Source organism: Spinacia oleracea, chromosome 3, assembly GCF_020520425.1.
Source record: "Spinacia oleracea cultivar Varoflay chromosome 3, BTI_SOV_V1, whole genome shotgun sequence".
Lineage (NCBI taxonomy): Eukaryota > Viridiplantae > Streptophyta > Magnoliopsida > Caryophyllales > Amaranthaceae > Spinacia > Spinacia oleracea.
In genome coordinates this window covers 53,105,230-53,130,709 of record NC_079489.1, presented here as the reverse complement: position 1 = coordinate 53,130,709, position 25,480 = coordinate 53,105,230, and the positions used below count along the sequence as shown (strand labels likewise).

Genomic DNA, 25,480 nt, shown 5'->3' with positions numbered 1-25,480 from the left:
CTAGAATCAACATCATTTTGATTTTGACATTTTTAACAATTGAGCGCCAATTTATAAACCAAACCCTAGAGAGAGAAACCAACCAAATCTAGAGAGAGAAGTTGCAACTTATTATTACAAAGTTAGGAGTAGTACAGTAGTAGTACCTCTTTCCTCAATCATCCATAAATTAAATTATTGCATCTTCTATAAGTTAATTTAGGATTTTATTACTTTATAGATCTACTTACCCATTACTTCACCATAATCTCCATATCTCACTTTCTCAATGTTCTTCCATTATTAGAAAGAGAGGATATTTTGGGATTTATACAGATTTATGTGTCAAAAAGTCAAAAATCACAAAAAAAAGTGGGGACCCTTTTTTGATTTTTGAGTTTTGATTGAGATGGGTAGTTTCAAAATTGCATGTAAATGCAAATCCTTTTTCTGGGTACTTTGATTTTTTTGTTGTTGGTGAAGGTTGTGTTTTCAATGCAGATTTAACTGTGTAGAACAATAACACAAAGGCTACGGTTAAGGCGAAGGCGGAGGTGAAGAAGGAAATGTCGGGGAGCAGTAGAGTGTATGATCCGAGCAAGCTGCATTTGAAGAGGGAGCTGACGCAAATTCGAAAGGCGGCACGGGTATTGCGTGATCCTGGTACCACTTCCTCTTGGAAATCACCTTTAAGTTCGTCTAGATCTGTGGCCCCATCTTTTTTCAATACTAGTAATAATAATCTCCACTTTCTTTATCATGATAATAATAATGGTAATAATAATCATGAACATTTGACTGGTAAAAATGATGGGGATGATGATGTTAGTCCCCATTTTAAGCAAAGAGTTGAGGGTAATGATGATAATGGTGTTGAGAGGGAGATGGATAAGGAGAAGGCAAAGGCGAAGGAGAGGAGAGTTTTTTTGTACAATTGGAGGAGTAACAGGTCTTCGAGTGAGAAGAGTTTGGGTAGGTTTGATGTGGATGGAGGTGTTGGTAATGTTTGTAAGAATGGTGGTAATAATAATAATGTGAATGATGGATCTTCAGTTCGTGGGAGTGTTGTTAGTGATAGTGTTGGTGATAGTTTGAGTGATGCTCGAAATGCTGGTGGTGATTCCAAGAGTGATACTTGTATAGGGGATCATCATCGTAGGGGTGGTCGACACCAACGACATTATTCTACCACGTTTAGATGTAGGGACACGACGCTTGCGTCAATGGCGTCACCTACGAAGGTTAGGAGGGCCATTGGTAAGAAAAAATCTAGGAAAAGTGCTTCTTCTGTTGCTTTAAGACAACAATTGCATAAACAAAAGCAGAAGAAACCACTTGGTGTAAGTGATAAGAACTCGAAATGGGCATTTAATGGATCCCCTTCAAGTCGTTTGGTTTTGAATCAGGATGATTCTGTTAGCTTAATTGATCAATCGGATGACACAGAAGATTGTTGTGGTTCTGATGAGTTGCGTGAAGAATCTGGTGAATCCCCTTTGCTTTCAAGGCTTAGGCAAAAACATAAGTTTTTGCGAGGTAGTCGAAGGGATGACTCCTCATATACTTTGAGCACTCCCGCCTTGTCAACAAGTTCTTTTAACAGATTTATGCTGGCGAATTGCAAGAATCCGAGTACTGTAGGATCCTGGGATGGGACAACAACTTCTTTCAATGATGTGGATGATAACGAGGAAGATCATTTAGATTTGCCTGGTCGTCAGGGATGTGGGATTTCATGTTATTGGTCAAAGAAGACAACCAAACATAAGGGGGCTTGTAGAAGTTGCTATTCTCCTTCTCTTTCTGATACTTTGAGGAGAAAAGGAGGTAGTTTACTCTGTGGTAGCCAAAAAGATAATCACAAACAACCCGGATATTTATCGCGCTCAAAAAAACAAAAGATCTTTTCTCAGATGGCCCGTGGTCATCTCCCCTTGCTCAGTAATAGCGCTGATGGTGGAGAATCATCTTTTGAAACGGGGAATAGTGATGATGAGCTGTCTACGAATTTTGGAGAGCTCAATTTGGAAGGTTTGAGCCGGCTAGATGGGAGGAGGTGGTCTGCCAACTGTAGGAGTCAAGATGGCTCGGACCTAATTGCTGCTGGTGGTGAAGGTGAAGAGGAAAGCTCATCAGAGAATATTCGGAGCTTAAGTCAAAGATATCGACCAATTTTTTTCGATGAATTGATTGGGCAAAATATTGTAGTCCAGTCCCTTATGAATTCTATATCAAGAGGAAGGGTTGCCCCTGTATACCTTTTCCAAGGTCCTCGTGGAACTGGAAAAACATCTTCTGCAAAAATTTTTGCAGCTGCATTGAATTGTTTAGCCACTGAGGGAACAAAACCCTGTGGGATCTGTAGGGATTGTTCTGATTTTATCTCTGGCAGGAGTAAGGATCTAATGGAGGTTGATGGTTCAAATAAAAAGGCAATTGATCGAATGCGGCACCTCTTGAAAAGCTTGTTGGCTGCACCTTCATCAGCTTCCTCACGTTACAAAATTTTGTTAATTGATGAATGCCACTTGCTGCCATCTAAGACTTGGTCAGCGTTTCTGAAGTTTCTTCAAGACCCACTACCTAGAGTTGTATTCATATTCGTAACTACTGATCTTGAAAATGTGCCACGCACTGTCCTCTCACGATGTCAGAAGTATCTCTTTAACAAAATCAAAGATGGTGATATTGTTAGCAGACTAAGAAATATAGCAGCTGAAGAGAATCTTGATGTTGATTCCGATGCCTTTGAATTGATTGCTTTAAATGCTGATGGTTCACTTAGAGATGCAGAAACTATGTTAGACCAGTTGAGTTTGCTTGGGAAAAGAATTACCACTTCTCTTGTAAATGAACTTGTAAGTTTACTGTCTTGCATTCTTTGCTGTTCTATTTCTATTATACTTTTATATAGACATCTAATAGCTAAAGTACTTGAGGTATTTATCAGTTTGACCATAATGTGGTTTCTTGTCTCACATATATCAGAACAAAATCAAGACAAGGGGGCTCCTTTGAATTTAAGTTTATTGTTTTCACAATCTTCACATTATCAATGGTATTTGTGAATGCCTGCAACTTTGAATTGCAACTTAACCAGATACTTTTTTGCTCATGTTATTTCATGTAGAAAGGCATGGTCATACTGTAGCCCGTTTTTATCCCCTTTTCGGCTTTATCTGCCACACTGGTTTGAGTTGAATCGTTTAAGATAAAAAGCAACGAGTTTATACTACAATTACACAACTTCTAAAACTGTGTGGCACAATAGAAAACATTGAGTGCAATTGGACATTTCTGAAATTTCGAGTACTTTGTTCCTGGATGACATCATTCTTATTTTGTGGAGAGTGCTTTACCTACAGCTCTGTAAACTTCTTGTAATGTCATATTTTTTATACCCGGCATTCATTATTGGAACTGGCATGAAAGTGAAATCAATACTGTATACTTATGGTTGATTGGCTCTTTCCAAATCATATCAATTAAATTCTACTAGGAAATGTCACCTTACTTTATGGAATCTATTTCATTATTCAAAAGTTTGCTTGAGCAAAATATTTAATTGATATGAAGGCTTTAGATGTTTTTACAATGTTTCCTAGTGGATATTCCTGGATTCTAAAGTCAATGAATCTGTTGGTCAGCATCAATAAGTTTATTAGAAATGACTATTATTTCAATGTGAATTATACACAGTTCTTCATATGGATAATTTTGTTAAGAGTAGACTTATGACAATTTAACAAGCTCGACATTATATCATTGTCATTTTTGTATGCTTACTGTACGTCTAATTTCAGAGCCTTCTGAGACTGACAGCCTTAGATCTATAATATCCTGTTTTCGGAATGCATAATTGTTCAAAACTCGAGAACTCAAATGTATATTTCATCTTATTATGCTTATATTTGGAGTTAATAAGCACTTTCCCGTGAGTTCTTATGGTGAAATCTTGCAAATGCTGCTCCAACCAGAAATTTGTGACTGTGTTACTGTATCTTGTAAAAATATTTATTTTGTTGTCTGTTTATGGAACAGGTAGGAGTTATTTCAGATGATAAACTGCTGGAACTCTTGGAGTTGGCTATGTCATCCAATACTGCTGAGACAGTAAAAAGAGCTAGAGAGTTGATGGATTCTGGGATTGATCCATTGGTGTTGATGTCTCAACTGGCAAGTCTTATAATGGACATCATTGCTGGATCTTACCAACTTGCAGATGCCAAATGTAGTAGCTCCTCGTTAAGTGGCCGAAGTTGTGAGTGCTGACTACCAATCTTTTAAATCCGTCTATTCCTTGATTAAACATTCCTCATTATTTTTTAATGGTTTGGGCCTTTGGGGAGTTTGCTCAATCTTTTTATTTTTCTTAGGTCATGAATTTGTTATTCATTGTAGATTTGACATCAGAACCATAGGATCTTTGTTGTATAGCCATATCTTGTATCTGTGGGCCACAGTGGCAATTTTGTTATTTCTAGATTACAAGGATTCTGTGCCTTCTGTTTTTTACACTAATTTGCTTAGTATTTTATTTCATTACCCGAGATTCTGAATTATGAGGAAAACACAGATCGTATGATCCTTATCTTTGTAGTAATTTGATCTCATGCTACTTCCTAGCTTAAACAAAGTACATCAGAGTCTTTCACATTATTTGCACCTGTTTTTTGCCTAAAATGAAGGTTTTTAATTTGTTTATGGAAATGATTTTATTAGGAAAGATTATGCTTCTCGGGTTAAAGAAAGAGTAGCCCTCATTCTTTTTTTCTTTTTTTTAGGTAGTTCTTTTTTATGGCTGTTTGAGTTAGTGATTGTTCCATCCTAAACAAAGAAACTCCACCAAAATAGATAGAGCCCTTAGACTTGCCCGGTCTCTCTGGTATAGGCAAACTTCAGTTTGTATTTTTACACCATGATTAAAAGCATCACGAGTACATCATTTTCTGCTGTTCTGTATGCAAATATTTGGTCATATATTCTTTTATTTATTCTTCTGGAATAATTTAGTGAATACTAGCCTTCCTCTAAATATGTCTCCTGAGCTTCTAATATGGATTAGGAAAATGGATTAGTTTTCATGTTATAAGATTTCCCATGTTTAGTTCAGGATAATTGTGAAGTCTGTAAAGTCTCAGCTCCAAATTTGAAAATGAACTTATGTCACTAACATTAATTATTGACGTCTTTACAGTGTCAGAAACAGAGCTGGAAAAACTAAAACATGCATTGAAGCTTCTTTCTGAATCTGAAAAGCAATTGAGAGTTTCCAGTGAACGTTCTACGTGGTTTACTGCCACTCTATTACAACTTGGCTCTGTTACATCACCTGAATTCACTCTGTCTGGAAGTAGCAAGAAGCAAAGCTCAAAAACAACCGAGGAGGATCCATCTACTGCTTCTAGAGATGCTTCTGGACGACAGCATAATTCTGATTCCCTGTATATGATCCGAAGATCAGCTTCTCCTCCGTTATTTTCTGCTGAGGGTAATCTAAATTCGGGCTATCCAAAGGAGTCCTACTTGCATACTGTTGTCGGGAGTTCCAATTCCAAAGCCACTCACAAGCACTCTGCAAATAGTATGGATAGCACTGCTTCATATGGTGATTTTATCGGTGGAAGTATGATTGTAGGAAAAGCAAACATGGATGGCCTTGACGATCTATGGCTACAATGTATTGAGAGGTGCCATTCTAAGACTCTGAGGCAGCTGCTTCATTGTCATGGAAGGCTACTATCAATAGCTGAAGTTGAAGGTACGCATGTGGTTTCTATCTTTTGTTCAATTGTTTCCATGTTTAATATGTTGAATTCAGACATATCTCCAATTAGCACTGTATGTTGGCTTTCAACATCTATAGTGATCGTAGAATCATTAGCTGTCATATGGAGATCCGAATAGGGATGGATTACCTAATTCCGTGTTGTTACAGATTTAATGATGTTTAAGAAAATTACTATGTAACAAACGCAATAAGGAATTCAAATTTGGAAGAGCAATGGACAATAAATGGAATTCCTTTCGTTAGTCCTCTGTTTTTAATTTTTTATAGATAACTAGTTGTTAAGCCGTATGTAAAAGGTTGTTTTCTTGGATTAATAAGAAGAAATAGCAATACGTTCGGGACCTATACATAAAACTTGTAACCGATAGTCATACTTTAACTTTACTATCCGTGCCTTTATGTTGATTGCACTTATCATATATAGATGGGGTTGTGCAAAAGTATGGATATCCATTGTATCGGATATTCAATATATTCGGATCGGATACAGGCCAAGTTTTTCCCAATCCGAAATTTCGGCTATTCGGTTTTTCGGATCCGATCCGATATCCAACAACGCACAACCCTATTTATAGAGAGCAATGAGAATAGAAGAAATAGTGTAAAAAGTGGGGCTATGTGTACGGAGAAAAAGCTGGAGAGACAGTGTAGTAAAGTTGGGTTTTTGTAAGATAAAAGTAAGAAATGGAGTACTATAAGCTGGGATTGTGAAAGAAAAAGTTTGGCCCTGTTTGGCAATTGGATGTCAATTGGATGTCGGCTGTTTCACTTGACTGGTTTGACTGGCTGTTTAAGTTGGCTGCTTTTGTTGGCTGTTTGACTATTGATTATTTAAAAACATGTTTGGTAAAATCAGTTGTTGGTTGTTGGCTGTAACTATGTAAAATGACATTTCAAGACATTTTATGGCTTTTTTTCATTTTTTATTAAATGTTATGTACGGAGTAGTACGTAATAACTAAATATAGAATACATAAATTATTATTTAAAATAAAATTATTAATTAAGTATTATTGTTACCATTATAAATTAATTTATACCAATTAAAAGTATAAATTATTAAGTATTTAACATTATTAATTATTAATTATTAATTATTATGTATTATTTGTTATTTATTATTTATTATTTATTATTTATTATTTATTATTTATTATTTATTATTTATTATTTATTAATTATTAATTATTAGTTATTAATTATTAGTTATTAGTTATTAGTTATTAGTTATTAGTTATTAGTTATTAGTTATTAGTTATTAGTTATTAGTTATTAGTTATTAGTTATTAGTTATTAGTTATTAGTTATTAGTTATTAGTTATTAGTTATTAGTTATTAGTTATTAGTTATTAGTTATTAGTTATTAGTTATTAGTTATTAGTTATTAGTTATTAGTTATTAGTTATTAGTTATTAGTTATTAGTTATTAGTTATTAGTTATTAGTTATTAGTTATTAGTTATTAGTTATTAGTTATTAGTTATTAGTTATTAGTTATTAGTTATTAGTTATTAGTTATTAGTTATTAGTTATTAATTATTAATAATTAATTATTAATAATTAATTATTAATTATTAATTATTACTTATTATTTATTAATTATTATTTATTAATTATTATTTATTATTTAGTTATAAATGATAAATTATAAATTGTTAATTTTTAATTGTTAATTATTAATTATAAATTGTTAATTATCAGTTATTAATTATTAATTATTAATTACTTCCTATGTTTCAAAAAAATTGCAACACTTTTGTTTGCATGTTTGCCAAGATAAAACTTTGACCATAATTATCTCTAATTATCTTGTTCTAAACTAATCTTAAAATTTAATATTATGAAAGTATATAATGAGATAAATTTAACAACATTTTACTCGATAACATTTGGGTTTAATAGATCAGTAAAATATACGGTCAAATTTGATGTATGAATAGTGGCAAAACTAAAAGTGTTGCAATTTTTTTGAAACGGAGGAAGTATTAATTATTAATTATTAATTATTAATTATTAATTATTAATTATTAATTATTAATTATTAATTATTAATTATTAATTATTAATTATTAATTATTAATTATTAATTATTAATTATTAATTATTAATTATTAATTATTAATTATTAATTATTAATTATTAATTATTAATTATTAATTATTAATTATTAATTATTAATTATTAATTATTAATTATTAATTATTAATTATTAATTATTAATTTTTAATTGTTAATTATTAATTATTCAATTTTTTTATTTAATCAATTTTTAATTATTTAATTGTAGAGTATTAAAATCTTAATTATTTGTTAATTAGTGAAAAACAAGGATTAAAAGTAATTTAGGTAGTGAAAAGCCAAAAGCCAACCATAAAAGCTAGTAACACTAGCTTTTCATTTTTGGCGGAAAAGCTGGGTTTTCAGCCAGCCAATAAGCCAGTTACCAAACACGTTTTTTGGCTGTTTGACCACATTAAAAAGCCAAAAGCCAATGAAAAAGCCAGCAAAAAGCCAGTTACCAAACAGGGCCTTTGCCTAAATAGCACTACCTCCGTTTACCTAAATTCTACTTAGTTAGTGAAGCAATAAGGAGAACTCAAAAAGGGGACCACTCATGTGGGTATCTTTGCTTTTAAGATGAGAGAGATCCAGTAAGGGAATTACTAAATATAATTGGGTCCTACAAAATGGGGTGAGAGATGATAAAATGTGAATAAAAGGTAGAAATGAAGAAATGTAGTAAAGGTGAGTAGAACATAGAAAAAGGGATGAAAACGAAAATTGAGTAGAACTTATGAGAACGGAGGTAGTAATAAAGAAAAAGTGTAACCAACAAAAAAGAATGGAAGAAATAACAAGCGTAGTACAGTTATTGAGTCTGAAATCTGAATATACATCTTCTATTTCATTTATTTTAACAAATTAAATGAAACATGTATATTCATTCGCGCATAAATTGGATCTATATAGGTTTATTTGTTAAACTTATAAATATATCATAATTCATAAATGCATCTTCTACTTTTCATGTTTTTTCTAATAGTATGTAAACTATAATATTCTGAATTGTGTGCAAAATGTTGTATTTAATTTTCATTTCTTAATTATCTATAATGGTTTATTGAAAATCAAACTTTATTTATTCTTTATCATGAAGTCTTTATTTGATTATCAAACTCTATTTTGTCTTATTTCTTTATTTCTTTTTGTAAATAAATATGTTGTCTTATTTGATTATTTCTTTTTGTAAATAATATTTTGTAAGTTGACATATATCGCGCTTTCTATGCTCTTGAAAAGCTTTTGTTTTGATAGATATATTATATTAGAGAAGGGTAATATTAGAAGCTTTAGGTACATTCAAAAAGTTGAGAACAAAGAAGCATGAAAAATGTTAATAGCGAATAGTGTACGAAATACTTTTTAACATTTACCTTATGTTCTCCTATTCTATTAGGAAAATGATAGAATACACTGTAGAATTCTAAAGCAAAATGATAGAATAACACTGTAGGATTATGTATTCTATAGAAATGAATTAATATACATTGAAACACCACATGGTCTTCATAGAATATCTAATACGAAGTAAAGAATAAACCCAACAACATTAGATTGAGAGAAAAGATGATGCGCAAATGAATAGTTTGTGGTAAAAGTTTTAACATGCAACTGTAAAAATTTAGAACAGTAACAATGATGTCCAAAATTTTCTTCCTAAATGTTACAGTGAATGTTAATTTCCACATTCGGTGTGTGAACACACAATTTGGAGTTAGTTTCCTCTGACATGAGATTCTGCTTGTAGGTGTACTCATTGTGTATATTGCATTCCGAGACAAAGTTGTCAAGTCCAGAGCTGAGCGGTTTCTTATTAGCATCACTAACTCAATCGAGATGGTTTTGGAACGAAGTATTGAGGTCAGGATGATCCTGCTACCTGAGGGTGAAATGCATCTAGATAGTGCAGAAACAGGTGGATCACTAGATTTGTCAGGACATAAGCAGATTAAACAGGGAGAAGGATATGATAATGTCAACGGAGGGTCAAATTCGTCTTTGTTGTTGGAAGAAAGGTCATCGAGCATATTGGACCAAGCGAATGATAACAACACTAATGTGAGGAGGCAAGAGGTTCCTATGCAGAGAATAGAATCCATTATCCGTGAGCAAAGGCTGGAATCAGCTTGGTTGCAGGCTGCTGAGAGAAGTACACCACGATCAATGAGTCGTCTACGACCTGAGAAAAATCAGGTTTTGCCTCAAGAAGGCATATACTGCCAAAAGGAAGAGGAATCGATGAACCCCAAGGATTTGACCTCCAACCATTGGGATGATGAACTTAATCATGAAATCAAGGCTTTGAAGGTTACTGACAGAAAAACTCAGCAGAAGGATCAGACTGGTAAAAGAATTGACCATCCTCCTATATCTCCAAGCTTGCTGCATCAGAGTGGCTATGCCTCTAATTGCAGCAAGGATTACCAGTGAGTTATCTTCCCTTTATTTCATTTATCTTGTCTTTCACAAGTCTTTGCTTGCTTCCTACCTTTCTGTGATCTATTAAGCTTAACTTAAACCGTTTATTAATTGCCACTTCATATTTGTGAATTTAATTATTTAATGAAATGACAATTTTTTGAAGGTTATTTAAAAGAATGAAACAAGAGATTTTGTTTCTAATGTGTTATTAATATTATTATTATTATGAATATACGTAAGGAACAAATACTGGTTTAAGTTGGGAACTCTTGGCCCAGTGTATAAAAAAGCGCAAAGCGCACTAAAGCAAGGCGCACACTCCATCTAACTATCTAAGCGAAGCGCACTTTTTAAGAATTTAAGATTTTTTTTACTATTATGCATATATATCTTACTAAAATAACCACAAAAATATATAAACACCAAATTTGCTTCCAAAAATATTTACTCTTTGTTTTAACAAAAATAAAGCATATAACATAGTGTTTATCAAGAAACTAGGGCCGGTTGTGACTGTTGTCTTCTTTTCTTCTTTTTTCGATTCTTTTGGACTCTTGGCCCACTTTCTATTGTTAAGGATTAATAGAGTGTGGTCCAAAACACAATAACAACATATAAAAAAAGCTTTCAACGTAAAGTAATAAAAAAAATCGTGCTTTTTGCGCTTCGGCGCGCTTAATCACAAACGCTTCGCTCAGACCTAATTAAGCGCTTTTTTAAACACTGTCTTGGCCTCTGCATAAAGTCATAAACCATTGCAAGTAAAGTAGGACATATGATCAAACTATAGAAATAGTTGGATTGGATGTCATATCTAAAATTCCTCTTAGTATAAGCTTGACAAAGCTGGTCTATTCATTATTAATAAGCGACAGCGTGAGGCTGTCCAGTGTTATCCAAAGTTGGAACACTGTATTAATTCGTACGTTTCAGGTAGTGGTTGAGGGGGGGGGGGGTGTTTATTAGTAAATTAGGTAACACTGGGCTGGATTTAGGTTGTCAGATCATCATAATGTTCGTGTTTGGGGACTGACAATTAATTAGTGATAAACTAATGTTGGTGAAAGTTATCTTATCCTTAATAACTTATTAGCTGTATTTCCTGAGAAAATGTTAGCAACACAGCTGATTGAAATTGTTAGGAATTGAGAAGCAGCGACTTTATGAAATGGATTCTCTTGTAGCATTAATAGTGTTCCATATACTTTTCAGGCTTATTATGAGAAAATTGCTGTTTGCATGCTAACAAATGCTCATGGGATGTTGTTACAGGGGATATGAATCGGGGCCGGGGACTGCTGGCTGCAACATACTTTTCTGTTGGAACAATAGACATCCAAGAAAGGGAAAGGTAATTTGCAGTTTCTAATTTCATTTTACATTTTACATTTTACATTTTACATTTTACATTTTACATTTTGGTTGCACATGTTGTATGCATGCATGCATGCATTATTTCATTCCATTGGCAAAGATTTGATATTCTTAAATCTTAATAGGGTAACCAAGGGACTATTGTTCAACCACGCAAAGGTGGACGATTCTTATGTTTTGGCGAATGTAGGAAGTCGAGACAAAGCAGAGCAGAAAGATAAATTATTGGTGCCAAACTCATTTTTTCTGTATTTATTTTTATTAGTTTTCTTTTACCGTTTAGGCCATTCTTGGGGGAGAGGGTTGGGAAAGGACTCATGTTAAGTCACAAGAGCTAGTTCTGTGATTCTTAGACTATGCTTATTGTGATTTGTGCCTGCACAAGGGGCGATCATGTTCATTCACTGTAATAAAGCAATGAGGTCAAAAGCGTCAAATTTCACCTTCTTTTTTCATTCTTTTCACCTAAACTTACTCACGACTCACGAGTCTTCCACTGCTCTTTCGCTATCCATTGTTTAACCTTGTAAATGTCAAAGTTGTTCAAGCAGGGTAAGTTGAGGAAAATATAACTTATGTACCTTACGATCCGTAACATTTTTTTTTAAATGTAAAATCAATTCATTAATAAAAAGTCATACAACATCTACAATAGAAATTGAAATTAACAAATACATAACAAATTGAATTAAAAAGAGGTATTCTTTCACCAAAACTAACACCGTTGTGAAGATCTTACACTGTGGGATATCTCTCGCACATATATCTAGAATGTACATCCTTTTTCGAGAGACTGTCTAACGATTTGTTGTAGCCACGAGGACGATTTCCATTCGATTCATCTAAGTCAATTTGAAATTTTGATACCTATTTCGATCTCGTATAATTTTTTTATCAACGAATCGAATTCATGACAATACTCCCCCCAAAACTATACTAACCCCAAAATACTCAACTAATTAGCACGGGATTTCTATAAAATTAAAATGATACTCCCTCCGTCTCTTTTTGTTCTTTACGTTTTCCTTTTTGGTGTCTCAAAATGTTCTTTACATTTCCTTTTATATGATCACATAAATGATTTAATATTATATCAAAATTTGTGTCCAACTATTATATTAACCAATTAAATCAATTGGGTCATTTAATCCCTCACACATTTCCATAGGGACATTAATTTTTTCTCATTTTCCCAATATCAGAATTTTGATAAGAGTGAAAACATTATAAATAAACGTAATTTTTCTCGTTTACATGAAAAACTTAGAAGAATCTCAATGCACATTAATTAGTCGTTAAAACGCGTGCAAAATACCAAACGTAAAAAACAAAAAGAGACGGAGGGAGTATTAGAATAGTGCAATGCATTAGATTAAACCATTACAAAGTACTATGTATAATGGGAATGACAATACATAAACATTTACGGAGTATATGATAAATAATGTTTTCTCAATATTAGATAATTAAATTGTTGTTAGATGTCTAACATAAAAATGTCATGCTCTAATAATGTCGTAACATATTTTATACCAGTTGGTAAGTGACTTTGTTGAATTAATGATATTGTAGTATTTTATGGTTTTTAGCCAACTTCATAAAATAAATAATTTTTTTATACTGATTGGTCATTTATGTTTATGTGTTATTTGGTAGTTTAATGTGTGAATTTCTGTAACTGTATTATGATTTATTACTTATACTTATTTGAGTATGAATAATTTAGACTACATTTTATTGAATGAGTTTCCATATTTTCTTTGTTTATATGATCTCTATACCAAGATTCCACATTGTTCATTTAACAATAATGTTTTGTTCTTTTAGTGTAGTCATTTTCTATACAGTTAAATTTTCTTTGTTTTTTTCCTCCTCTGAAATTCTAGATTTTCTTCGAGGACTATATGTATGTTATACTATCTACTTACTTACATGTTTCTCATAACAATATATATCTTTTTCAAATGGCAAGAATTGAATACTGGTAAAGTGTGTAATAATATTGGTAAGACAACAATACGATTTTTTTTAAGGGGAGAAGGATTTTGAATGTTATTTCGTTCTATTTTTATAATATAAGTTATAATGGTCTTAGAAATGAGACAAAGAGTAGTTTTAATTTGTTTAGACCTCAGTTGAGTCCCGCCAATTATGATAAGCTTAATTTAATCTTGTTAAATTGATTTTCTCCTTTCAAAAACAACAAAGTGGTTTGGATCGAGCTCCTCTTCTACTTATGAGAAATCATTGCTCGACCAAACCACCAACAAACCCTACCCAGCTACTACAAAATTCTTCTCACCACCAACAAAAATTTCCAAACCAACCCCTAACCAACTCTACAACAATCAAAATCTCCCCCTTCAATGAAAATTGTCTCACCCCATCCACGACATCCAAGACACAAAGATCAATACATTCTACAAATGGCATGAATAGAATATTTGTTAATGCCTAACAATATTGATAATACAACAATACTTATTAATAGGGAGAAGAGGTTTTGAATATTATTTTTTTCTAGTTATTTTTTTTAAAAATACTCCTTATAAGTTATAAAGTGTATGGTTTAATATTCTTTAACTAAAGTTTTTTTTTTATTTTTATTAAAATGATTAGAATAGAAGAATCGTAGAAATAAAAGGGTGATGTTTTTCATATTTATTATATTGATTAAAATTTAGCAACTTTGAACATATGTTTTAAAATTTTCAATCCATATCTTTTTTGTTATTCAAGTTTCCAATTTTAAAAGTTAAAGACATTTAAGTTGACTTTATTGTTTTTGTTTAAAAATATTTATTACATTTTCTTAAATAACTTTGCATGAGAGGTGAGGATTGAGGTTTTGGAGTCCTCACATTCCTCACCACTCCGCTTCAATCTCTATTATATAAAGGAACAGCTGAGGGACATTTTGGTAAAGTAACTTTTCGTGTCCCCAATAAAAAATACCAATATACCCTCGCCCTTTTACGGTTTATTTCAAGGACCTAACCTAACCTAACCGTGTACTCCTCCTCCTTCCTTCCTCTCAAATCTTTCTTCTCCCTTTCGCTAATCTTCTTTTTCTTCCCCAAAACCCTAATTTACATTTCTTAATTTGTTCGAATTTGATTCCTCAAAACCCTAATCTCGCATGCATCGCTGATTTACTCAGGGTTAGGAGGGAGAAAAAGGTCCCGGACAACAAGCAATTCGACGTTTGTCGGATTTTGAGGGGAGAGAAAGAGCGTCGTTTGCCGACCCCGAGAAGACGGCCCGGGATGAGGAGGAGATTACGAGGAAATTGGATGGGGAATCGCCCGATTTAAAGCTATGTTTGCCAAAAATCCCGTATTTCTAAAAGAGAATGTGGGCGGCGGCGGCGGCGGTGGCGGTGGCGGTGGTGGAGTTGCGTTGGATAGGAGTAAGGTGTTGAAGGTGAATTGGGTGCTGAAGATGTTGTCATTAAGAGTTCTAAGAAGAAGAAGGGTTCTGCAATTGTTGTAATGAGATCTAAAGAGGATGTTGTAAGCCTGTAAGTGTTGATTGCATTTTTGTGTTAATTCTTGGAATTTTGTTGTTTAAATGCCATTGTGTTTTAATTTTGATTACATTTTTGTGTTAATTCTTTGAATTTGGTTGCTTAATGCCACTGTGTTTGAATTTTGATTGCATTTTTGTGTTAATTCTTTTGAATTTGGTTGTTTAATGCCACTGTGTTTGAATTTTGATTGCATTTTTGTGTTAATTCTTTTGAATTTGGTTGTTTAATGCCATTATGTTTGAATTTTGATTGCATTTGTGTGTTGATTCTTTGAATTTGGTTGTTTGAATTGACAGGTTGCTGCCAAGTTATGATGATTGGTTATTTATCCAATCCATTGTTGGTTTTGCGCCGCTCAGCTCCTATCATTTGCAATTTTGCATTATTACAATTCCTTTGTTGCTGAGTTTATCGGATTGGTATTGATTCATTAGTTAATGGACTCCATGTTCGGCGAATGGCCTTCATACGACCCTCACAACTTCAGCCAACTCCGCCCATCTGATCCTGCAAATCCCCTCTGTAAGTTACCCACTTCATCTTTGAATATCGTCGTTTTTTTATTGATTGTTCTATGGTGTTTAATTGTTCAAAACACATTATATATACATTGATTTTTATTAATCGTTTAATTGTTCTAAACGACGACATTCAATAATGGTCGTTTTTTTTATTGATTATTGATTGTTCTATGGTTGTTTTTTACTTTCAATGTTTTATGGTGTTTAATTTTCCATTCGATGTTTCTGGTGATGAAGTGAGAACATGATATTTGAATAACCAATACAATTAGTTTATTAGTTCTCTTTGTTAAATTGATTATCGTTTTAAAATATCATTAGTTCTCTTAATTTTGTTAAATTTATGAATTTGTTAAATTGACTATCGTTTTTAATATAATTAGTTCTCTTAATTGTTAAATTTAGATTGACGCGGATCGTACACCGGTGACGGAGAACGGTGGTGAAATGCCGGTGTTAGTTTCGGCGATGGAGGAGCAGACAGGTCTGAACTACCGATGATTGTCTGACATTTAGTCTTCAGCTTAGATGTTAGCCTGTGAATTATTTGTAATGATAGATGAAATAACATAGATGGAAATTGAATAAAACTAACTTCATTAATCACTATTTTGGTCTATTGCAACTGTTGTTCTGCTTTATATTTTTATCTGCTTATTCTACTGCGATTCTTATGCAGTGTGTGCCATTGAGCTGTTCTTAGAGACCTCTGCATCGCTGAGGTAAGTCCTTCTATTGGACAATCAGTCTTGGTTTATTGCCAATCCTTTTCATTATCTTTGTCTGGTGAATGGTTATCTGATGTGATGATGAATGCCAATACTGATCCAATCTAACATCAAATTGTTGAACCAAATTGTTGGGGTTATAAGGTAGGAAGAATGTTAAGGGCAGGAGAGATTAATCTATCTCTAAGGGTTGAATTACATGTGTCATTTTAGTTTGCTACAAATGTACGAAATTCATTAATATTTGCTCTTAATAAACTAAATTACTTTTTTTGTTAGGTTTGATAAGGGATTTTGAGTGTTAAGGTGTTTATGTGGATTATTTTTGTTATTATGAGGTTGAGAATTGCTGTGACAAATTGTTGATATGATAGTAATTGTAGTTTCTGGGTGTTGCTTTAGTTAGATGATGGACCTGGATCTTGAAACTTATTCTACTTGCAAGATCATTATTCATTCCGTTGCGTGCGTGCAGATCCACTGTTCTACTTGCAAGTTTCAAGACCCTAGCCTTGACACCCTAACCCCAGCATTTATTTGTTTATTATTTTTTAACTTTTTGATGTGATTTTTATTTTTGATGTGATTTAATTTGCTGTTTTTATGGCTTTCTTTTTGGGTTTAATGAAGTAATTTTGATGACTAAAGTCTCGATATTTTTGTTATTATTTGCTCTGTATTTTGGGTTTGATTTTTTTCATTTGTTTTGGGTATTTTGATGCTTTTTTGAAGGTCAAGGATATGGTCAGTGGGGAGGTTAAGGATTTGCAAGTTTCTGGGTTTTTTTTGCTACAGGCCATGAACCGGCTACTAAGTTTTTGGGTGGGCAACTGGAGTTGCATGCTGATGGCTATGTGGTGACTACACTGGGGACGACAAAGACAATGTTAAAGGTAAAATTCTGTATTTTTCAAGATTTGCAATTAGAATTTTGTTACCCATATGAGATAATCTGCTGCGTATTATGTAGTTGATATTTTTCCAGATATAGCTGACCTTTTATATATAAATGTGAACAATTGCTTATTGTTCATGCTAAATAATCTATAATTGTGAACAATTGCTTATTGTTCATGCTAAAATCTGTGTACTGTGTACTGTCTGTGTACATGACTAGCTCATAATAATTAGAGCAGCTGTTACTTTTTTGACAAATTTTGTTATTCACAACAACTGATCAAACCAAACAATTGGCGCTATTAGTTATAACTGGGAGTTTAGGATAATTTGTGTATTGTCTATGGATAATTTCGAGCATTAGACGGATGTTGGAGCTAAAGTCGATTCGAATATTATTTTTAATCATTTTGGCATTGAAGGTTGATTGAAATTGAGTTGGTTATATTCATAACATTTGCTGATTTGAATTTATACTCATCATGAAAGCCAATGTTATGAATATAAAATTTATCGATAAAGAGATTTGAATTTATACTTGAGTTGGTTGATTGAAATTGGTGGTCCATACATTTTTCGGGTTTAATTTGATCAAGCAGTTTGGTGTTTTGTATTACGAGGTTCATTAACAATTTAGTTGATTTAATTTTTCTGAAAATTTTGGGATTATTTTATGAATTTATGAGTTAATTGATTCTTTCTAAATTTTTGAATTTTTCTGATTTTTTCCGAGTTCATCAAAAGTGGGGACGCATCAAGGAGAAGAATCAACAATCCGGGAAAAACATCTACGAAAGAAGAAATTTAGTAATATGATGCAAATTTTGAACTGTTTGAGTTGTTTTTACTTTTTAGTACTGGATTTGAGTAAATTGTGTTCATTTCTTATTTTAAGGAAAATCGCCACGAATTATGTAAATTGGTCTGGTTTGTGACAATATATCCATCTATTTTTTTTAGTTTGTGTATAATCTCGCACGCATCGCGTGCATATAAGACTAGTAATATAGATTCCACTATAGGGGAACTTACTACACTCAAACGATGTAGTTTTATTGAAACTGAAGAGAAACACATAAATAATTAAACCAAAAGGGTCGAAAATAGCCAAATTTTCGAAGAAATTTGGCTACTTCCGGCCTAGAAAACCTTTGAGATTTGGAAACCCTAGAGAGAGAAATATGAGGAGAACGGCTAGGGTTTCACCCCGTCAAAACTTATACTTCATCCATTCCTTAAATATTGCACCATGATTAACTTTACATTTTTTAACACATGCTTTGACTATTAATATCTCGAATTATGTATAAATAAAAGTTATAGAAAGTTGATACATAGAAAATATATATCGATGAGAATCTATAAGATTACAATTATTCTTAGGTATGAATAAAAAGTATGACCAATATCTAGTGTGAATAGTGTAAAAAAACAAGATGGTGCGATATTTATGGAACGGAAGTACACAAAGACAATATTCTATCCTCTCCATATTTGCGGCATGTTTGTCAATGAATTATGAAAATTATTAGGTACACCTTGACACCTGGTGCACCGTGCACACTCTCACATTTTTATACCCATTAGTGGTCTCTATTACATTTTCTCTTCACATGTAAGGAGAAAATGTGAAAGAGTCCACGGTGTACCCCGATGGATGTAATATGTTTTAGATGAATTACATGACTTGGGATCTTGCTCAAATACATACTCTCTCCGTTCTTAAATATTAGTACCCTTTTGACTTTTTTCGCCCGTTTCAACTTAATATTTAAACGTACTCCAAGTGTGATTGTTAAAACATTATTAAAATTTGATATTATGAAACTACTCATTGAGAAGAATAAAAAACATATCTCACATGAATATAATTTGAAATATCTATTGAAAAAATTAAAGATATATTTCAATTGTGAATAGTGTCAAAATTTCAAATATGACTAATTTGAGAACGGATAAAGTATTTTATATACTTCCTCTATTTTCAAAAAAGTTGTAATACATTGACTAGCACGTTTGCCTAGATACTACTTTGACCATAATTATTTCTTTCTAAAAATCTTAAAATTTAATATTAGGAAAGCCTTTTTTATTTTTATTTTATTTTGATATGGAAAGAAAATCAGGTTAGACCCTTAGAAAGGGACAACCTAACTCATCCTTTCGGATGATAAGGGAAAGGGAGGGGTCAAAAGACGAAAACCAAATCGACATAGAAATACAAGAGCTTCTTTTTGCCGCCAAGAAATCCGCCGCTGGAAGCCTACCGAAAACAGTTATTGATCGAAACAAACTCAAAATTTGATAGGTCCCTTCTAGCATCTTCAATTAATCCATTGATTTTCTACAAGACCTACCACACTTGATTCATCGATTTGCTCACAACTAAGTTATCTCCCTCTATGATGATGTTTTTCCACCCGAACGCGATAACACTCTTGATCACTTCTCTAAGAGTTAAAGCTTCAGCGAAAAGAATGGAGGCCTCCTGGTGAAGAGTCTTTGCTGCCGCCATAAGTAGAAAACCTTATCATCTCTGGTGAAGAATCCCAAACCCGAAGAAAGAGAACCTTTCTTAGCACCATCAAAGTTAAGTTTATGGAAATCACGCGGTGGTCGAGTCCACGCCACTTCTGTTGGAGGGACACTCAAATTGTGCGCCTTAACATTAGAAATTTGCTCGTGATTATCCAAGTTGTGCCATAATTGAGTATGATTAACAATTAGATTACTAGTTTCAAGGACTGAAATACTTTCATTCCTAAACACTGCTGAATTTCGAGCATACCAAGTGTACCACTAAGCAATAGCGATTCTCAAAGTAGTATCTGATCCCAGGGAATTATTAATATGAACTAATTAAGACCAAAAGTAGGGCAAGCCCAACCTTGAGAGCTATGAAATTTTAGAAAAATAGCAACTCCAAAAGGACAAGAAAGCAAGAGGTGCACAGTGTGTTCCGTATGATTAGAGCAAAACTGACATTGAAGGGGCACTCCCACATGACTTCTAAATAATCTTTCTTTTGAAGGAAGAGAATGAAGGAAATGTGTCTTTCACCCAAGGTGCATTAGTCTAATACCAAAGTTCAGATTAATTACGAATAATTTATTCAGCAAGATCAAGTGATAGGAACAGCAAGCCCGGAGCAATGTTTCCGATTAACGCGTTCTAATATTTATTAGGCTCACAACTTACTCTTGACTGAACCTACAAGGTCACATCAATGACATAAAAAAGATCGTCGGATTAAATGAATCCCAAATTCGTTTAATAGCTTCTTGGGAAGTTAGTAAGGAAAACATAATTGTACGATAAGACGTTGGATCAGAACCGTATATCGTATTGCATATATTCCTAATCTAGGTGAAACGAATAATCTTATCGTACGACGTTGGATCGTATTGTACTATACGAAAAGTATTGACCGAAGAAGTCATCGGGCGCATACGAATGACGGCCCAAAAACCGAGTGCGCGAAGCACTCCATGCCCATGGGCGCGCGCTAGGCAGGAGCAGCACAACACATCAGCACGCAGGCCCACGGCCATGCGGCTATGTGTGCACGCAACCCACAAAGCGCAGCAACAACAGCAGCAGCAGCGCTGCACGCGTGCTGGCTTTGGCGCAGCCCAAAGCCCAGCGCGGTGTAGGCCTGCTGGCTTGTGCGTGTGTGTGCTGGCCAGCTAAGCCTTGTGTTTGGCCGGTTAGCACACACATCATTTAGATTATTATAATAACATAATGTGCCTATGTTTTCCTAACACAACTAATCATACACTCAACCCTACGCATCCTTGATAACCCTAATTCTCTCTGTGCCTCCAAACTGTGTTTTTCCCTATAATTCAAATCCTTGATTATGATCTCAGCTATCATACTCAAGGCGGATTTGCACGTGTCGGTGGACTTAGTAGAGGAAATGCGATTGAATTTCTCCTTCGTTTTCGTAGACTAATTCGGGAGTACACGCTACAAAAGTATGTATTGCTTAAACTACACTTTATACATGGATCCTGGATTCTGGATTAAGATCTCTAGTCTGCTTCTCTAGCTGGCGACTGCTCGCAAACTGCTGGTAAAAGGCATTGATCAGGTCCGCAAGGCAAGATATGGATCCAGGGGTGATGTTCATGAGCCACTCCCGTGCTGGTCCGTCGAGGGTACCTCCAAATGATTTGCACATGTCAGGTTCGATCAGGTCCCATGGAATGCCGATCTGCCACACCCGCTGCATGTAGACGTTGACGTGCCGGTATGGGTCTGATGTTCCATCGTATAGGGTTGTCCAAATGGGGATCCTTAGTTGGTGCGGGACGGTCACTCTGGCGATCTCCTCGCAGAAGTGTGATGCGGCGTATCCGTTGGTCGGCTCGGTCTCTACTGATGTTGGTGCCCCTGGTAGTTTGGACATCAGCTTTAGCATCAACGAACTCTGCTTCTCTAGGAGTCTCAGGCGACGGGTCAGGGGGTCAGGTGGTGGACCGTCCGGGTTCTCTTGCTCTTCTTCTTCGGACATGGTTGGATCTTCCTCGTCATGGAGGTCAAAGGACAGCAGCTGTGTGGCTTTTCCACCGGGTTTGTAGCGCGACTGGTATTTGTAACTCTTTGCAGACTCCAACTCCTTATGGAGGTTTTCGACAGAAGCCTTAGAGGACACGTTTTCAGATGCTAGTCGCTCGTTCTCTTCTTTCTGACGAGCCAACTCTGCCTGGGCCTTGAAGTAGGCCGCTCGGATCTCCTCGAGTGTCATATCTCCAAAAGACATCTTGAGAGGGGTATTTTTTGAAGGAATTTTTCTACGGGAAACCTAGTTAATGTCCCCACAGACGGCATTTGGCTTGGGTCGACACTAACTAAGTAAATAAATACGGAAAGCAATAAAGGAGAGACGACACAAGGAGATGTTGACGCGGAAAACCCAGGAGTAGGGAGAAAAACTGCGAGTAGCTATGAGGCTACCAATCCACCAATATCCCTAGTAATCTATGTAAAAGAAAGTGTTTTGCGATAATAAAGGTACAATAATTGCTTAATAATGGCTAAAACTGAGTAATAACAATGCTATATTGTTTTATGGCTTGAATGCTTGAGTGAACGTCCTTCTACTTCGTCCTGCTTTGCCTTTTATAATCCACGTCCAACGGTCGAGTCAATTAGGAATATCCCGGAGAACCAGGAGGTCGTTGCCTTGAGTATTTCCACGTTTCCTGCTTATGCGCAACCACTCAATGGATCTCTCATTGCCTTGTTGACTCCATCAAAGGTCTTGACGGCGCTGGGCCTAAGGCTGAGGCCCATGATCTTGACCTAGTTTATGGTCGCCTTCGCACTGTCGTCTGTCGTCTAGACTTGCTCTCGACACGTTCATCCGACACGTCCCAACCTATGGGCACGATAGTACCTAGAGACATGATATGATCAAACGACAAAGCAGTTACGTCGTTAGTACAAAAAGTGGGATAACAACCGTTAGGGAAGATAGAACGAAGTATGATTGTTTTTGCTGCATAAATTCCTATGTACTCGTATTTAACCACCATTGCTAAGAAATCGAGTACCCAAAAACATCTAAAACAGCTCCATGCTCAAATCATTCTCAACTCTCTTAACAAAACCAGTTTCTGGGTTTCATTACTCGTTACTCAGTGCACTCGACTCAGTGCCCCAGCTTCCTACACTCAACTCATATTCAATTCTACAACATGTCGAACTGTTTATTTCTATACTTGTATGCTCAAGTATTTCTATCACTTGGGTGCTCATCAAGATGTTTTATCGTATTTCCAACGAATGCAGATAGATGATGTTTTGCCAGATGCTTCTGCGTACCCAATTTTGATCAAATCTGCTGGGAAATATGGTGTTGTATTACATGGACATGTTATCAAACTGGGTTTTGGTTGCCATTGCATTGTACGTAATGCGGTTATGGATATGTATGCAAAGTTCGGGCCAGTGGAGGTTGCACGGAAAGTGTTTGATGAAATGCCTAACAGAAGTGTTGCGGATTGGAACTCAATGATCTCTGGGTATTGGAGGTTGGGGTTGGAAGTTGAAGCGCGGGAACTTTTTGATGTGATGTCTGAGAGAAATGTTATTACTTGGACTTGTATGGTTAGTGGTTATTCAAGGATGAAGGATTTAGGGAAAGCAAGGTGGTTTTTCGATGGCATGCCGGAGAAGAGTGTTGTGTCGTGGAATGCAATGCTAGCTGGGTATGCTCAAAATGGGTTTGAGGATGAGGTTTTGAAATTGTTTAAGGAGATGTTGGTTGTTGGGGTTAACCCTGATGAGAGGACGTGGGTAACGATCATCTCGTCTTGTTCTTCAAAGGGTGATCTTTGTCTTGCCCAAAATCTTGAAGTAATGCTTGATCAGAGAAAGATTCAAGTCAACTCGTTTATTCAGTCGGCCCTTCTTGATATGTATGCAAAATGTGGGAATATGGTGGCTGCCCGAAGAATCTTTGATGGATTAGGTTTATTGAGAAACTCTGCTGCCTGGAACGTTATGATTTCAGCATATGCACGAACTGGAGATCTCGCAACAGCTAGGGATTTATTTGACAGGATGAGGGAAAAGAACATCATCACTTGGAACTCAATGATTGCTGGTTATGCTCAAAATGGACAATCACCTCAGGCCATTGAACTTTTTAAACAAATGCTCATAATTGGGCACCTCAAACCGGATGACGTAACCATGGTAAGTGTACTATCTGCATGTGGACATATTGGGGCATTGGATTTAGGTAAATGGGTAGTAAATCTCCTTTCCAATATAGAGATCAAGCTTAGCATATCAGTGTACAATTCCATAATATCTATGTACTCTAAATGTGGTAATATGAAAGATGCCATGAGGATCTTCCAGAAAATGGAGGTAAGAGATGCAGTTTCCTACAACACAATAATGGCAGGTTTTGCGGCTCATGGTAATGCCATCGAAGCTATAGGACTTATGTCAATAATGCAGGAAGATGACATTAAGCCAGACCGTGTAACTCACATAGCTGTTTTAACTGCATGCAGCCATGCCGGTTTGTTGGATGAAGGTCGGAAAATATTTGAATCAATCAATTGTCCAACAGTTGATCACTATGCATGCATGGTTGACCTTTTGGGTCGATTAGGTAAGTTTGATGAAGCTCTAAGTTTGGTGGACAGGATGTCGATGGAACCCCATGCAGGGGTTTATGGTTCTCTTTTAAATGCCAGCCGAATCCACAAGAGAGTTGATATAGGGGAATTTGCTGCTAACAAGCTTTTTGAGCTCGAACCCAACAACTCTGGTATATATGTCTTGCTGTCGAATATATATGCTGTGTCAGGTAGGTGGAAGGATGTTGAGAGAATTAGAGAAGCTATGAAGGAAAGTGGTGTGAGCAAGGCAACAGGATGGAGTTCAGTTGAATATGATGGGAAAATGCATAAGTTTATAGCAGGAGATAGATCACATGAAAGAGTAGCAGATATATACAACATATTATCTGTATTAAGAAGGAAAATGAGAGAATCTGGATATTTTGGTGACCAGAGTTGTGCACTGACGGATATTGAGGAAGAAGAGAAAGAAGAGATGGTAGGAATCCACAGTGAGAAACTGGCTATCTGCTTCGGTATTCTTGTAAGTGAAGCAGGTTCAGTGATTAGGGTGATGAAGAACTTGCGCATTTGTTCAGACTGTCATATGGCTATAAAGATTATCTCCAAGTTGGAGGAAAGAGAGATAATTGTGAGAGATAATAACAGGTTTCACATCTTCAAGGACGGCCTGTGCTCCTGCAAGGACCATTGGTAGTTCAATTGTTGACCGAATTTTGCCAAGAGATCAGAGACGAGTAGCAGTTGTACTTGTAATGTTAGGGGCAGAGGTCTCAAAACAGTTCCATTTTGTTAATCTCATACCATGTGAGGGCTTGATTTTGTTTTGGATTGAAATCATTTTCGGAACTATTGTTTTGCATCCTAAAAGGTTTACTCTTCTTACTAAAGTAGAACCGTACTATGAAGAACTGAGCATTAAACATACTTTGAAATAGCTTGATGCTTTAACCAAAGTCAGGTCGGGTTGCAATTTCTAGCTAACACGACAAATGGTTGTTTAAATACAATGACCAATCCTTGGACCAACTTATGATCCAAAATGCAAATGTAATTTGTTTGCTGGTAAGGTAA

At 35.0% G+C, this 25,480-nt stretch overlaps 2 protein-coding genes and 1 long non-coding RNA gene across 3 annotated transcripts; all 3 read left to right on the top strand.

The window, feature by feature from the left end:
• Positions 1 to 36: 36 nt before the first annotated feature.
• On the top strand, positions 37 to 12,075 carry LOC110792388 (protein STICHEL). The gene is made up of 6 exons (XM_021997186.2): positions 37 to 2,837; positions 4,021 to 4,240; positions 5,177 to 5,740; positions 9,578 to 10,256; positions 11,524 to 11,602; positions 11,751 to 12,075. The coding sequence occupies exons 1-6, from the start codon at positions 546 to 548 to the stop codon at positions 11,844 to 11,846; spliced, it is 3,930 nt and encodes a 1,309-aa protein (XP_021852878.1). The 5' UTR covers positions 37 to 545; the 3' UTR covers positions 11,847 to 12,075.
• Positions 12,076 to 15,456: 3,381 nt separating this feature from the next.
• LOC130469289 (uncharacterized) lies at positions 15,457 to 17,224 on the top strand. The gene is made up of 4 exons (XR_008929738.1): positions 15,457 to 15,676; positions 16,081 to 16,159; positions 16,355 to 16,397; positions 17,136 to 17,224. It is a non-coding gene; the product is annotated as an uncharacterized lncRNA (long non-coding RNA).
• A 5,523-nt stretch (positions 17,225 to 22,747) lies between these two features.
• On the top strand, positions 22,748 to 25,366 carry LOC110792386 (pentatricopeptide repeat-containing protein At1g14470). The gene has a single exon (XM_021997183.2). The coding sequence runs from the start codon at positions 22,821 to 22,823 to the stop codon at positions 25,101 to 25,103; it is 2,283 nt and encodes a 760-aa protein (XP_021852875.2). The 5' UTR covers positions 22,748 to 22,820; the 3' UTR covers positions 25,104 to 25,366.
• Positions 25,367 to 25,480: the final 114 nt, after the last annotated feature.

What these genes read in the sequence shown, in the direction of transcription:
- LOC110792388 (XM_021997186.2), top strand. Translation starts at nt 546, where the DNA reads ATGTCGGGGAGCAGTAGAGTGTATGATCCGAGCAAGCTGCATTTGAAG. An exon ending in CTCGTTAAGTGGCCGAAGTT is followed by an intron (nt 4,241 to 5,176) that starts GTGAGTGCTGAC and finishes ACGTCTTTACAG; the next exon opens with TGTCAGAAACAGAGCTGGAA. An exon ending in AATTGCAGCAAGGATTACCA is followed by an intron (nt 10,257 to 11,523) that starts GTGAGTTATCTT and finishes ATGTTGTTACAG; the next exon opens with GGGATATGAATCGGGGCCGG.
- LOC110792386 (XM_021997183.2), top strand. Translation starts at nt 22,821, where the DNA reads ATGTACTCGTATTTAACCACCATTGCTAAGAAATCGAGTACCCAAAAA.